The sequence below is a fragment of the Alligator sinensis genome, unplaced genomic scaffold (assembly GCF_000455745.1).
Source record: "Alligator sinensis unplaced genomic scaffold, ASM45574v1 scaffold2180_1, whole genome shotgun sequence".
Taxonomy (NCBI): domain Eukaryota; kingdom Metazoa; phylum Chordata; order Crocodylia; family Alligatoridae; genus Alligator; species Alligator sinensis.
The window spans coordinates 1-15,021 of NW_005843644.1; the positions used below are offsets into that span (position 1 = coordinate 1).

General features: G+C 44.9%; 1 protein-coding gene across 2 annotated transcripts; it reads left to right on the forward strand.

The window, feature by feature from the left end:
* Positions 1-1,099: 1,099 nt before the first annotated feature.
* On the forward strand, positions 1,100-14,606 carry LOC102376675 (corticosteroid 11-beta-dehydrogenase isozyme 1-like). Of its 2 annotated transcripts, XR_003092393.1 has the most exons (9): positions 1,100-1,561; positions 2,496-2,626; positions 3,470-3,581; positions 4,021-4,206; positions 5,378-5,521; positions 6,486-6,781; positions 7,020-8,297; positions 9,094-9,162; positions 13,267-14,606. XR_003092393.1 is itself a non-coding variant. In XM_006039041.3 (6 exons), the coding sequence occupies exons 1-6, from the start codon at positions 1,474-1,476 to the stop codon at positions 6,704-6,706; spliced, it is 882 nt and encodes a 293-aa protein (XP_006039103.1). In that variant the 5' UTR covers positions 1,100-1,473; the 3' UTR covers positions 6,707-6,839. The 2 variants fall into 2 exon arrangements, 1 of the variants encoding a protein (XP_006039103.1); XM_006039041.3 differs by lacking the exons at positions 7,020-8,297; positions 9,094-9,162; positions 13,267-14,606 and having other exon boundaries at positions 6,486-6,839.
* Positions 14,607-15,021: the final 415 nt, after the last annotated feature.

Sequence of the window (15,021 nt, forward strand, 5' to 3'; positions counted from 1 at the left end):
TTGGGGGACAAAAGCAACAATCAAGTTTCCCACAGAAATATCGTTTCCCCCCAAAAGTGCCCAACTGACCTCAAATAATCACCACAGTTGCCCTCACCAAACACTCACCACAGCCCCCCACAGCTACCAAAGCATCACACTATTTTCCAACCGAGAAGAGGTGGTTTCTGGGGATTACTTTCTGGTTAGGGATCGTGTTTAGTGAAGCATTAGTGTTTGCACTCTTCAAGCTCTCTCCACGCCAGCACGGGAGTCTCCTCGCGCCCTCCCTGCCGCTCCCCCCGGTCCCCGCGTCCTGCGATTCAGATTGATTTCCTCTGCCCCTGTCCCTAATACAGTGCACCAGAACGCTCTCTTCTCCTTTCAGCCCTTCCATAGAAAATCCTTTGCAGAAAAACCTACAGTACCATTTCCCAGGGAGGGATCACTCTGTCTCACTCACACATGCCCCCTTTCTTAGTAATGACAAGGTGGGAAATATTAAAGGACTACAAGATGCATCTCACTTATCTGCTTGCTCACTCTACCACTGTCTTCCTTCATGGCCTTTATGCCTAGGCAGTGGACTCGGCGAGTGCATCTACACAAGATGCTAAAAGCACAGTAGACTAGTCCTACTGCACGTTAGTGCGTCACGGCAAAAGCCGTGCTAATGCACAATAGAATTAGTTTATTGTGCATTAGCATCACGTAAAAGATGTATACTGGCACTACTGTGCAGTAGTGCTAATTATGGCTCATTAAGTTAGCACCTGTTATTACAGGTATTAAACTTAGTGTGCTAATGAACGTACAGACCTATCCATTGCCCAGTATTACACAAATAACCAGCAATGCCAGGGACTGTGGTGCTTGTGTTGCAAACACCAAAGTTCAGTTGGAGTTGTATAGTATCCAAGCCGCTGAGATTTCTCAATGGATTTATCCCCCAGCTCCCCAAGCACTAGGGAAGTATTACCTGCATTGTGCAGCTGAGAAAACAAAAGCATGGAAAGAGCAAATGCTTCCTCAGCCTGACAAAGGGTATTTATACCTGAAAGCTTGCTAAGAATTTTTCCCAGTATTTGAGTTGGTCTAATAAAAGATACCAGATTCACCCAAAAAACCTTGTCTGCCCTCCCCACAAAAGTTTGTAAGAAAACTGGGAACTGCACCCACATCTGCAGAGTCCAAGGACATGACTACCTCTCTTTCAACATGCTCAGAGGGCGCAGCTCCAACCACAGCATGAACAGTATGTAAACGGTGGCATAAAGTCCAAATGGCACTCTTGCTTTGGCTAATGTGTGCTAAACTGGACAAATAGCTAAGCAAGGATTTGAAAGGTGATTGTAATCAAGCCACTAAAGAAAAGGAAACCGTTTTGAAATCTGCCCTTTCTTGCAGCCCGTGGTCAAGAACATTTATACCTGCCGGGATTGCGTGGGTCACACGGGAAGCGTTTCTCTCTCTTACGTTCACGTCTGCAGTGGCATGGGTCTGCTACTGAAGAGTCTTTTTCCCCGGATGGGATTGGTGCTGGCCATCTTCTTTTACTCAGCAAAGCAGGAGTTTAAAGTAGGTAAGTTATTCAAATAAGCATGTACTTTCAAACCATGGCAAGGTGTTATGCATTATTATGAGTCTCTTCTAAAATACCACAGTTGCATGAGGATTTTGAATTCCTGCCCACAGCCCTTCAAAATAAAGTGACTCTAGGAATAGCACTGTTGAGAAGCTAATGTTTTCTCTAATTTAAAAAAAAAAATGGCATAGCATATTTGAGTGCAAGTATGGAGAGACATTGTTATCATCCAAGAAGGCATAAGAGGATGATATTCAGGACTGGCAAGGACTTTCAAAGCCACGAATTTGAAATAATGCTTTATATATATATTCATATTAAACTTTCCTTCAGTCTTTTAGTTAATGCTACAACTATTACAAAAAAACAGATAGAACTTGACAAAACACTCAGCAAAACCTAACTTAACCACAAAATATAAAACGTCTCATCTGCATTCGAATCAAGATGGAGGTGAACTACACAATTCAGCTCTGGATCTAAACATCTCCAAGCCCAAAGTTGCCCCAGCTACCTAGATTTTCCACTGCACTCATCATCATGATAGGCGCCAGCATAAATGAATACAACTCCATTGGAAATCAACGGAGGGAAATCGTGATCACACACAGTGACCTAAGGGTTGGCTGTCGAGTTTGAATCCAAACCCCCACAGTGTGGGACGCTGCGATTTTGCCCTACTCGGAGCTCTTCAGAGGTAGTAGGCTCCATAAGGGAGAAGTTGTGCATTGCAATACTGTGGTAGTTATATGTGTAGTGCCCACTGCTCCCTTGGTCACGTCTTCTCTTGGAAACAAAGCGGGCAGGGTAGGTTGGCCAGTTTGGGCCAGGAAGAGTTAGTTTCAATGCTTCTTGGGCACAGGTGTTCCTGGATGGGGAAGGGGAGGGACATAATTGTGATATGCATCATTCTCTGTCCACGGCTCTTCAGAGATGCTAAAAGGAAAGCGAGTGATTGTCACTGGAGCAAGCAGTGGAATTGGAGAGCAAATGGCCTACCACCTGGCACGCACGGGATCTCATATTTTGATCACAGCACGGACAGAAGACAAGCTACAGAAAGTGAGTGGAAGCTGAGCACTTGCAGCATGCTCAGACACCACTGGGATGGGCATATTACATTAAACATGGGCCACAGATAGGATTACACATTTGGGATATCAGATCAAACGTATACAGGTGCTCAGACCCATACACGCATGCACAATGTACGGAGACAGAATAATGTCCCTTAGTTGAGGCTACACCATATTTTCCAACACACACGCGTTTTTATTTTGTTTTTTGTTGTTTCCAGTGCCCACCCCACCAATCTTGTGACTGTCCTCGCAGATCCCTGCATCTTCCTTAGAGGTGTTTGGTGCTGCGCCACCACAACACACCAAACACTGGACGAAATGGATGCCAGCCTGAGCCTGTCTGCCAACTTGTATTCCCATCACCCCTAATATTACACCGACACTGAGCCAGACCGTTCTTTCCTAAATACAGTTTCTCATGCATTGCCTTTGCCCAAAGGAAATTATTCCTAGAAATTCTTGAGTTTATTCAGACATATTATTTTTCAGATAAGAGATTCTGACAAAAAAAAAAACCTATTTAATTCTTCTTGTTACCGGTCTTTACTGGGTAATCCAATTAATTGTGCTTCAACAAAGAAGTTCACGCTCACCTTCAGTTCTGATCTTTCAAATGATGCATTTGTCACGTTCCTTTTCCCATAGAGAGAAAAATTAATTTCTGTGCTTGCTGTACTTCCATAAAGCAGAATCAAAGGCAGAACCATGGGATAAGCATTGTTGTGGTGCAGCCCCTTGCAGCCAGAGTACCTACACCAGCAACTTATTTCCCTATGAAGCCGCACATGGGAATCCCTCTCTAAAACGCTCCATTTGTTTGTGTTAGGTTTCCACGCAGTGTCGAGAGCTGGGTGCAGCATCCATACACTATGTGAGTGGCAGCATGGAGAACATGGCATTTGCACAGGAGGTGGTGAAGGAGGCGGAGAAATTGTGGGGTATGTTAAGAATTGGCTGCTTGGAATATAGCAGCTCTGTAAGGCAGTGTCACGTGCTAGCAACGAATCTTCATCTCAGTTTTACGGTCATGAGTTCCCCAGGTGAAGGACCACTGACCCTATATGCTGCAATGCTGTTACCTCCCACAGCCACATTTAATTAATACTTGACTCATAAGAACATACTAAATAATGTCAAGGATATTACTTAGAAACAATGTAGACATATGATCTGTTGGTATGTTCACTAGATATATTTTTCATTTATATTAAATGGGGAGGCTGTTTCATTTTGTGAGTGCTTTTTAAGATACATCTCATCAGTGGTTTGTATAGACAAGACTGGGTGGCCTGGACAAAAAAAATGCCATATGGGCAATCCAGAATGCCTTCACTCTATAACAGGTAGCACTACAGAGCCCCCAATCTTGTCTTTTAGGAGGCCTAGACATGCTGATCCTCAATCACATTGGCAGCACATACTTTGGCTACTTCAAGGGAGACACTGAGCACCTGCGAAAGCTCCTGGAGATTAATGTTCTCAGCTATGTGACCATGACCGTCTCTGCCTTGCCGATGCTGAAGGAGAGTAGGGGCAGCATCGTTGCAGTTTCTTCCTTGGCAGGTAAGCAGGACCCAGGCTAGAGACCCTTAATGCTAGTCAGTGTCCAAATCTTTCCTTCGACTTAGACCCTACTACTGTCTAAAGAAGCTCGGTTTGAAAACACTCTGCAAAAGGGAAGATAAAGGGTCTCCTGAGAAACTAGGTAATGTGACTGCAGCTCTGGATTCACTGTGTTGATTACTGAATGCCAAAAACAAGTCTTCCCGATTTATATACTGATTCCCCTTCTGCTGGCACCAATACCCCACCATACACTTTCAGGGCAGCTTCCCAGTGGAGAAGCGATGTACTATTGGGGCATCCATCATTCCCCCTCCCCAGCAAACCCTCACCCTGAAGTGACATGGTCAGGGACAGGCAGCATGCAAAGCCACCTCTTCTCCCCAGGATCTCAGTCAAACGCAAATTACTCTTTTCCAGAAAACTTCTACCTCGATCATGGCCCAAGGCAGAGGGTGAATTTCTCTGATGCTCCTACAACTCCTGCTGACTTGAAGTTTCCCTGTCACAGAAGTCTGCCTAACTAAAACCAAACACCAATCATTTCCTTCCCACAGTGAAAACGCAAAGCAAAGCAAAAATAAAATGAAATAAAATTTCCCACAGTGAAAACGCAAAGCAAAGCTAAAATAAAGTAAAATATGACTCCTCACAAACTATCCACATAGCAATGCCTGCCATAAGGAGACAGGATGTTACTTGTTCGCCGTACATGGTGCACAGGTGCATACTAGTGAGTTTGCATGTGGGACAGCTAGACAGATTTGATTCAAGGTTCACACTAGCCCCAAGTGAGTTCTGCCAATCATACAGAATTTATGCTGAAAAAAACCTTTTGATCCCCACCTACTGTCCTGTGTTGTGTTTAGGCTACACGTTACAGGAAATTTTCATTGGGAATATTTTGGAGGAGTTTTTGAAATAAAAATGTTATAGTGATTTTAGTGTTATCCTTCAGCCTGCTGAGGTTCTAGGATTAGTTGGTGCAAGTCAACATTTTACATCTACTGAAAAGAAAGTCCAAGTGAAAATGGCATGACTCTGCGTCTGTGAACTGAAGGATTTCAGTCACATCAAGCTAACCATTGCATGTCAGTGAAAATGGCATGACTCTTCTTCTGTGAACTGAAGGTTTCAGTCACATCAAGCTAACCATTGCATGTCTCTCTAGGGAAAGTTGGGACCCCGTTTACCGTTCCCTACTCTACAACTAAGTTTGCCTTGGATGGGTTTTTCAGCTCCTTGAGGCAGATGCTGGTTGTTGAGAATGCCAATGTTTCCATCACGCTCTGTGTCCTGGGCTACATCAATACTGGTAAGGCAGGCACTATTATGTAGACCTTGCTGGGTAGGATCTCTGCATGCATGCACTCACACACTCCCTCTCTACGGTTGGCCATAAAAAATCACTTCAATGCAAAAAGTGGAAAACAATTAGCACTCAAATCTGTCAATATTTTCAATCAGTGAATAGTTTTGCTTTTCTTTTGTTTTGTTTTTAATGAAACACTGCTTTTCTCTTTCTTTTCTTGAACTAAAACAGCCTCCTTCCTTGAAAAACAGTCACTGCTCTCTGGACATTTTTACAAAGTTTAACCCCTCCTGAAGATTTGTAGCTTGAGCTTTGAGATGAAAGAACTACTAGGATTTCACTCAATATACCTGCTGCATTCCTTGCAAATGTTCACTCTCTCTCAAAATTACATTGCTGATATAACTATCACAAGACAAAATTAGCTCGCTGTGGTCTCTTTCATGACTTCATGCTCAGTTACTGTGTTTTACAACAGCCGGTACAGATTGAACTTACATTAACAAACATTTTCTTAAAAGTCTTATTTTTTAAATGGACTTAAATACTTAGGAAGACTGAAACTTGGGCTACTGCAGTGCTTTAAAACACTTTTGAAAATGGGAAAAGGGTGTCTAAATGCCTTTAAAATATGGCTCCTACTTCCAAAAAAGGGAAATCGGGGGGGGAATTGGGTCCCTGAATACCTTTAAGAAGTTCCCTGTGGAGTTTTTGTTTGTTTAATTTACCCGATGCTTTGGCCCAAGTAACTCAATAATACAACTGCCTACTCAAAAAAGCATCCCTCTCTTTTTAATATAAACTTCAAGTTTCTTCCTCTTCTTCCTCCTTCTTCAGCACCTCTAGTAAGGCATTATTTTCCACAATAAGATGCAATTTCAAACGCTTCTGAAATCATAGAGCATTAGATTCCACAGGCAATGCACATGTCTGATAACATTTTTCTTGCTTCTATCCCCCACTCCAGACACAGCTATGAAAACAGTGTCCCATGTGATACGTAACAAACCTGCACCAAAAGAAGAGTGTGCTCTGGAGATTATCAAGAGTGGAGCGCTGCGTCAACGGGAACTGCATTATCCCTACATCTCTGTGACAATTCCCCTCTTATTAAGAGATTGGGCCCCGGACTTCCTGGATTCTCTCACAAGAAATAACATGGACATAGAAAAAGTCAAAAGAACATAGCTGGTAATATGTATTAGGGCCTAATTAGGAAGCGACTAATGGCATGAGCACAGAGGTAAATACAGTTATTTTCTGGTCAGTGAAAAGAGCATTTCTGGTGGGATTTTCCAAAGTGCCTCAGTGACTTCAACAAAGCAAGTTCACACACGCGTTTTTATTTTGTTTTGATTTTGTTGTTTCCAGTGCCCACCCCACCAATCTTGTGACTGTCCTCGCAGATCCCTGCATCTTCCTTAGAGGTGTTTGGCTTCCTTAGAAGTTCCTTAGAAGTGACTAATGGCATGAGCACAGAGGTAAATACAGTTATTTTCTGGTCAGTGAAAAGAGCATTTCTGGTGGGATTTTCCAAAGTGCCTCAGTGACTTCAACAAAGCAAGTTCCTAGCACAGCTCCTGCTCTAAGCATGCCAGCACGTGCCCTCATAGACCCCAGCATCATCCCCATGCAACTGCACCCGCATACAGACACATTCACGTGGCTGGGCAGTCAGCCCCTGCATAGGCTTAACGCATGTGCCCACAAGCTCACGGGCTGCTGCGTAGTCATGTCCTTAGAAGTTAGAAATGCCTCTGACTTTCAAAGTGACTTAGGCACCTACACCACTGAGACAATACTGACTACTCTCAACTCTTCCTCCCACCCGCCTCCATTTCCTCTCTGGAGATGAGGCTTCCTTAAAGCAGCAAAATCATTTCCCTGGCTGAGAGGGCACAACTAACAGTGGATGGGTTTGGATCTCCTCTTGGAAGGAGGAGGTGGCCATCGCCCGCTCCAAAGCATTGCAGCCCCCAACATGCCTCCTGCTCTTCCAACAATCCTCATGATTTTTAGTACTAAATCTCTAGGCTCCTTATCACACAGAGTCCCAAGAAGAGCCACTAAGTAAGACATCTATTTTCAACATGTTAGGAAAACCCAAGATGAACTCCCTTTAACATAGGGCCTGGTTCTCCTCTTCCTATGTTCCAGCGAGAGCAGAACCAGGCCCCACAGCATCCTTTCCTTCTGAACTGATGCCATTATTGCTACTTGCTTCCACCGAGGCAATGCATAGGTGCCCTCAACAGGGACTGGGCTGTATTTTGCTTAGCTATATATGCTTACCCAAAGTGACCTCTTGCAAGAGCTAATAGCATTGCTTAATGCAGATAATAGTATTTGGAGGGACTGGGATCAGTTCCGAGTTATACAACCACCCAAAACTCTCTGCAAGCCAAACATTGAGTTCCCAGTGATTTCAATGGGAGCTGAGGACATTGAAAGTTTTAGGGGTCACATTATCCATCACTGAAGTTAGGAGGGAGTCCTAAAACTCAACAGCGCTAAGTATCTAAAAAGCATCATTAACTATGGTATTGGATCACATGCCATGTGCATGTTCTTTTTGTCTCTGCTGTTTACATTTTATAACATCTCAGTTGGAGTTTAAAAAAATAAATAAAAGAAGAGGAGAAATTGAGACAAAGTGTAAATTAAAGCTAAGCTGGCATAATAAAGTATTTTCCAAGGACACGTGAAGAACTGAAGGGGAGACTACCTGAAATACAGAAATCTGAAAGAGACTTGTTTATTCTTTTCGGGCCCAATTCAGGTTAGTTAGGTTCTTTCCATTGAATTCAAGGAGCTTTGCATCAGGACCTTTTTGAAGGCATTCTTTCATTTATGGCCAAATGGTTAATCACACAAATGTACCCTAAAAGTGCTGCATCTTTGCCATGTTCTAGCACAGCATACACATGCACCTGTACACTGGATCAGCGTACAAACACCTCCCTCTTCCCAAGGCAGCTGTTTCATCGGCAGATAAAATGGAAGCAATGTAACACAGAGCTGAGCCATGTCACCCGAGCTAAGCTTGTCCGAGGGATTTCTTCCAGGGCTGCTCCATTCACACCAACTGCTCTTAAACCCTGGGTGGAATTACCTAACCCCAGGCCCCTTGGAATTAGCAGGAATCAGCAAGCATAATAAAAGACCTGCTGTGCTGTGAGCATAGCTTCCTGGATCCATGCACCGCTTCCATGTGCAGTGAGGGATAACGGTGGCTGGTGATAGCAAAAGTCCAGACTTCTTACATCTCAAGATAACCAAACCACCATACTGAACTGGGCTTCAAGTTGCCTGCTAGCTTTTTGTACCATGTCACAGACTAACGAGACAGGAACCGGGGATAAGCATTGTGGCTTAGCACATTTCCTGTTTTATTAAAAAAAATTTGTACCAGAACAGACTAACGAGACAGGAACCGGGGATAAGCATTGTGGCTTAGCACATTTCCTGTTTTATTAAAAAAAAAAAAAAAATGGCAGCACAATGAAGTTGCTGGAATGAAGATGTCAGTTAATGCCCCATAACCCAATATCCAACCTTCTCTTTCTGCCTTGAAGCTTAACAGAGGTTGGGGAGAAGATCCGTGATTTGGTGCGTCTACCTCTGGGCTTCCATCGCAAACACAGGTAAGACCTTCACTTCTACGGCTCTTTGTGGATGAACAGCAACGAGCCCTGACACAGGAGAAGCCGATAACGTATGTCTGTCTCAGCCCACATTATTGGCGCGGGAAGTTGTAACTTAACAGCAAGTTGGGGTTTCCTTTTATTCATTTCCCTTGGAGGGAGGAGTGCCACAGCATGCAAAGGGGAGATAAAGGGCATGCTAATTAACAAGGGATGGTTGACTTGGGGTGGTAGCGGAAGAAAACAAAACCGGTAGCTTGTCAGAGAGGCCTCAGCAGCTTGCTCGGTGAGTAACGGACCGCACCTTTCTTTCTGCTCCTTTCTTGCTCTAAAAGGGATCTGTGTTAAATCCAAGAGAATTAAAAAGAAAAGGCTCAGGATGCATAGTTGGGAGGTTCTGCAAAGTATATGTTTGGAGCAGGCAGGAAGGCAACGGCGCTGTTTGTAATGGGCGGCTTCCCAGCACGTAAGGCTCACACAGGATGTGCAGGGCTCAGCACCCTAATTCCGGCCTTGGATGAGACACTTTTTAACCGTGGGAAGATACCGGCAGAGAAAGAGATTTCTGCCCTTGGCTGACGAACTAGGGAGCAGGGACATTTCTATATGTTTCGTCCCAAAGGTGTGTTGTTCACAGCCATGTCCAGTTGTTGCTTTCAGGTTTTCAGGATGTTTAGGTCCCGGGTGTTAGCACAGGCCTCATCTGTCTGTCTACTTCAGAGCCTGTGCAGCTGTTCACCAGCCCCAGCACCAGCCTGCTGTGCTGCGAAAGTGTCTGTGCGTGTGTGTACACAAGTGAGCATGAGAGAGGAGGTCCAAAGTAGGATGACATTGAGGCAGGAGCAAGGAAGTTGTATAGAAATGATGGGTTTTTGCATTTGATAACTTCTCCAAGTGAAAGTTCACCCCAGTAATGTTTCAGAGAGGCCCTGGTGGAGCAGGATTGGAAAATGAGATTAGAATTAGGGATATTACAGGAACATCAAAAACTCTAAGGGTAAACCACATCTCTGAACAAATGTGACCACGGAGCAAACATATAGTGCAACCTAATCATCCAGAAGCTGATTTTTGTCTTTCAGTGTAATCATTTGAGTCTTTATTTTCTTGGTTGGATGGATGAGGTTGTGAAGCAATATATTGATTGTTTATATGCATGTGTTTTGCCTACTTACAAACAAGAAAAGGATGTCGTCTTACTGCACTGGAGTCCCTTTCAATTTAAAAGGAAATTAGTTAGTACAACATGGCAGCATAAGAAATGTGTGCTTCTATTTTGGTTCTGTTATAGTTACGTAGCTTTTTGGAGGGCAAGTTTTGTTATAAAAATCCTCAACCCACCTTACAAACATTATTTGCCTTAAGTTTTTCCATCAGAGTCAGCAATTTCTCAACCCCTGAAGACAAATAATATAGAATGAAATTGCTTCCTGTGTTCATTTTTCTTTGGGCTCCTAAAATCAATTTTTCTTTGTCTCACTTTAATTGAAGCCCCCACCTTTGCTCAACATGTAGCTCTCAGGTACAATACTGATAAGAGTTATGTAAGTGGTGGTGGGGAAAGAGAGAGATAAAAACAGGAGCCTGAAAGGGCTTGCTGAGGAATTTGATTTTCCGTACCCCTCCCCTTCTGTCTACCTTTCAACTCTTGAGGGGTTTTTCGAGTGCAAGTGTGAAGCAAGTGGCCAAGCTTAGATAAGATAACATTTAGAGAATATTATGAGCGTTTGCTATGAAAACAATGCAACGTATGCTAATGAGAATCTGGAATACGTTTGCTATGAATGGACTTTACTAACAGACTGTGAGCCACCTGTTCCAGCAATGTAAGCCTGACCACAGAGACTTGTGCGTGACACAGAAGTACCGTTTTACATACTTGTCACATGAATGTACATTGCCATGTATGGTCCACAGCCTTGCAATCCAATTTGAAACTGAAACCTAGAACCAGCCAGCACCAGGCAATTCTTCATACCCCAACCAGAAGCTTCCCTCTTATTTTGAACCTGGTGCAGGCAAAGTGGTGAACCCAAATCACAGCTGCACTGGTGTAAGTCAGGAGGAGAGCATTTCAGATCAGTGTTACTTCCAGTCGACTCAGGGTCACATTCTGTTCTGAGGTAAGATGTGGGATACTTATTATAACTGAATGCCAGGGCTTGGACAAGATGATACTAAACAGTTTGTAAATCTGGGATTTTCCAGAGTCTCCAACCTTGCCTATGCTCCATCCTTATTGGCCTCAATGGTACAACTAGGCCAATGCTACGTGCCTTGGAGAATCCCACCCTACTGGGTCATGGGAGCACCAAAGGCTGGCCATTACTCTGCTGGTTCTGAGCCCTTTTGAAAGTACTAGAGCTGGGGACCTGTTGCTTTTCCCCCTTGCACCAGTGAGAATCCAGGCTATCTCTGCTAGATTCAGCAGAGATAACACCGGGATGAAAAATAGGAGAACCAGGTTCTCAGTTGGATCCTCTCATCTGATGGAAAGCCAGCCAGCTATTCCAGCCCCAGGGCTGCAGCATGGATCTTAAGAGATCAGAGGAGCCAGAATAAAAATTGTTCCAGTGCAGCCATTGAAAATAAAAAGGCAAAAGTTATGCTTGGACTGGCAAGCAGCACACACCATGAAGCACCGAGGCAGGCAGACACTCCCAGTCCCCCAAGCACCCATCCAATCCCAAGCGCCTGGGTGGAAGTGTAGCAAGCTCAAGCAGTGTCCATGCAATGTGCTCAAGGATTATCCGTCTGGATCAAGGAACAGGGAATCCCTGAACTGGCAATGAAAGTCTGGATGAAGTAGAGTAATGTTTGTTTTGGGGCTTTTGTCAGTATGAGCGCTGTGTTCCATTTTCTCTTTCCCCGAGCAAGACACAAAGACCCAGATGCCCTCGATGTGGCCACAATCCTGCAGAACAAAAACAACGAAGCTTGCAATTGGGTAGAGTTCTGTGAGAGGGAAGGGGCTCTAGCTCACCCTGCCCACCAGCACCCTACCCTGCAGGGAGGTAATGCTTAAACAAAGGAGCTTGTTCTTAGTACAGGCCTCTGGCGCGACTTGCCTGCTTTGCATAGGCCAACGGAAGTGAAAGCAAAAATTACTCCCTGGACCGCGCAGTGCCAGACTCCTCTTGCTTCCACTCCTGCATCCACCAGTCTCTCGCTGGAGCGATGTTATTTACAGCAGTAGGGGACTGGATCCAGTGTTACTAGCTGGGCGAATTCAGGACACAGTTACAGCTGGCCAAGCCTTGGTGACAGAAAAGGAAGGAGACTGTGTGAAGCACAAAGTGTAAAGTAGCCTTTAAGTCAAGCTACTGCAAAAGGTGAGTTGTGGGACAGAGGGGCTAATAGAAGGAGCAGAGTCATGTTGGAGGTGAGCATCATCTTCAGAGGTTATGAGTTCCTTAATGTGATGGCATGGAAGCAACCAGGGATTTTTAAATGAGATTCTGTACATATCCATGCAGTGCAGTAACACTTTCTTCCTGCCCCAGGCACCTCTGTGCTTGCACAAGGCAAGCAGGATTTACAAATGCATGCAGCTGCATGAAACTGCTTAGTAGCAAAACTCCCCACACCTGTATTGGGTCCTATACAAAAGGCTGGAAAAACACAGGCATGAGGAAAAAACTTCAAACATATTAGTACAGAAGTATGAGAAATCATTGTTGTTGCTTGTCTATTTATTTAAATAGGATAAGGGATTATAACTAGAGACAGGAGGGTAACGCCAAGCAAAGAAGAAGAATAGCAGCAAGGATTTGATAATGGCAAGATTTAATAGATTGCAGAATAGGTCTCATCACTTAAGACATGAGTGAAACTGCAGTTGATTTTCCAGTTCAAGGAGTACCCCAGATTAGCACATGCATCCGCATTTAGGGACAGAGAGACAACAACTATTTTCTGTCAGCACATCTGTATGTCATGACACAGCCTTATTCCTTGGATGCAGCGAGGGTATCTCTACAACTGTGGCTATGTCTTGGACTTGGCGTCCAGCATCTGTAAAAGTCTCATATGCACTAGTTTATTTTGTAAAGTGTCCAGAAAGACACTTACTTTCAGTGTCTTTCTCTTTCTTACTTTCATTAGGGAAGAGCTCCACCCAAGCCACCAGGACAGAGCTAGGGTAGCGTCGGTGGACACCATGATCAGTCAACCTGAGAAGACCCTTCATCGGCGTAGGAGTCCGAATGAGAGTTATGAAGAGAAGTGTGAGCGGCGGCAAGAGACACGCGAGAACTTGCGGAGGCGAAACAACGTGACCACGTGCCGCCGTATGGGACAATACAGGAAGAAAGAGATGAAGGAGCAGTCCCAGAGCTCCCGCCAAAAGGAGTTTCTGAGAAGAAGGAACCTAGGGACTGAAGCAGACAAGAAACAAGGGAGGCCTCCCATGGGAACACAAGTGCCTCTGGGACAAGACGGTGGAACATGGACTCCCCTGAGCATATGGTCACGGATGGATCTGAGAGCGTCCACAGCCCTCCAGGTAACGGGGTCACAAGCTTTCCATGGGTGCTGAGTGGCTTTGTATGAGGACACGCCATGTCCACTGAGGTCAACACGGGAGTGGGATCAGAGCCAGGAAGCACTGGAAGGAAAGTTCCAGTTTTGCCATTAGACTCCATATGCTCCCTCCAGGGTGGCATTTTATCATGCCACTCATTACATGCTTTTTCTGCACTCCATATTCTGAGTTTTGATCCCAGAGAGATGCAGCCATGTCTCACAGTGCAAACCTCCATTTCGATAGCAAACTAAGGCCTCCCCCTTGTGCATATTCTTTCACATTCCCACCAAAAAGCAGAGACTACTATCATAAGCATTTAGCTTTTTCAGTTGATCACATAGAAACATGACTTCCTGCTGTTGTCTTCATTGATGTTAATTTTCTCCTGCTGCTCCAATAACAAGTATTTGACTGTTCCCTAATTTCCGTATCTTTTTACATAGCAGGCCCTATTCCATGTTGTACCCAACCAGCAGTGAGATGTAGTTAGCCACGTTAGTCCAGCACAGAGGCACTAATGCACTTACTGAAAATTAAGCTCCTATAGTGTCACACAGGCAGCCAGGAAACTTTCAGCTTCTTTCCTTTCTACCCCCTGGCCTCTTACCCAGTATTGTTATCTAAAAGACCAAGCTGCAGTGAGCGACCAAAGACAGTAAAACAACAACTGGAGACACCACAAGCCTGGCCAAGCCCTTTGGTCTCCTGTATAATGCATGGATGTGCAGGGCAATTATTTAGCGTACGTCCCCCCCATGCATACTAGCATTAATCCCAGGGCAGTCAACAAGAACCTGGAACAAGTATCTTCATGCATGTGGCACAGCCGCCTTTCACAGACTGTATTTTGTTGGCTGCATCAACATGCTTTTCCCCTGCAACCCCATCCGAGCCCTCAGGGGAACTGCGAAGAAGGGGAGGTGGTGGTGAGAAAATTAAAGCAGGTTCTTACTCCTAGCAGTCCAGAAAATACTCATTGCACCTCTGAGGAGACTGGAACAAATACATATGCGTGTGGAGAGCTAGCCACTAGCACTGGTATCAGATAAGGACTACTAACTTAGGACCATTGAAATCTTCTCCCCAGTTCTCAGTATGAACTGAGAAGCTTTTGGCCTCCTGGCCTGTCAGAGAGCCATCGCCTCGTGCCCAGGGCAGGGGCAGTACGGGAGCGAGAGGCTTGTTCGCCAAAAGCGTGGCTCCGAGCACCAGCTGTGTTACTGCCTCCGGGGGAGATGAGCCGGGGGCCGGGGAGGCCCCAAGGCAGGAGGGTGCGGAGTCAGGAGAAGGCAAACCCTGGGCTGGGCTGGACTGTAGCGCGGGGCCCTTCCACC

Bases quoted from the DNA above. Each gene is read 5' to 3' on its own strand.
- LOC102376675 (XM_006039041.3), top strand. From the start codon at position 1,474: ATGGGTCTGCTACTGAAGAGTCTTTTTCCCCGGATGGGATTGGTGCTG. The intron at 4,207-5,377 runs GTAAGCAGGACC...ATGTCTCTCTAG, and splicing joins TGCAGTTTCTTCCTTGGCAG to GGAAAGTTGGGACCCCGTTT. The intron at 5,522-6,485 runs GTAAGGCAGGCA...CCCCCACTCCAG, and splicing joins CCTGGGCTACATCAATACTG to ACACAGCTATGAAAACAGTG.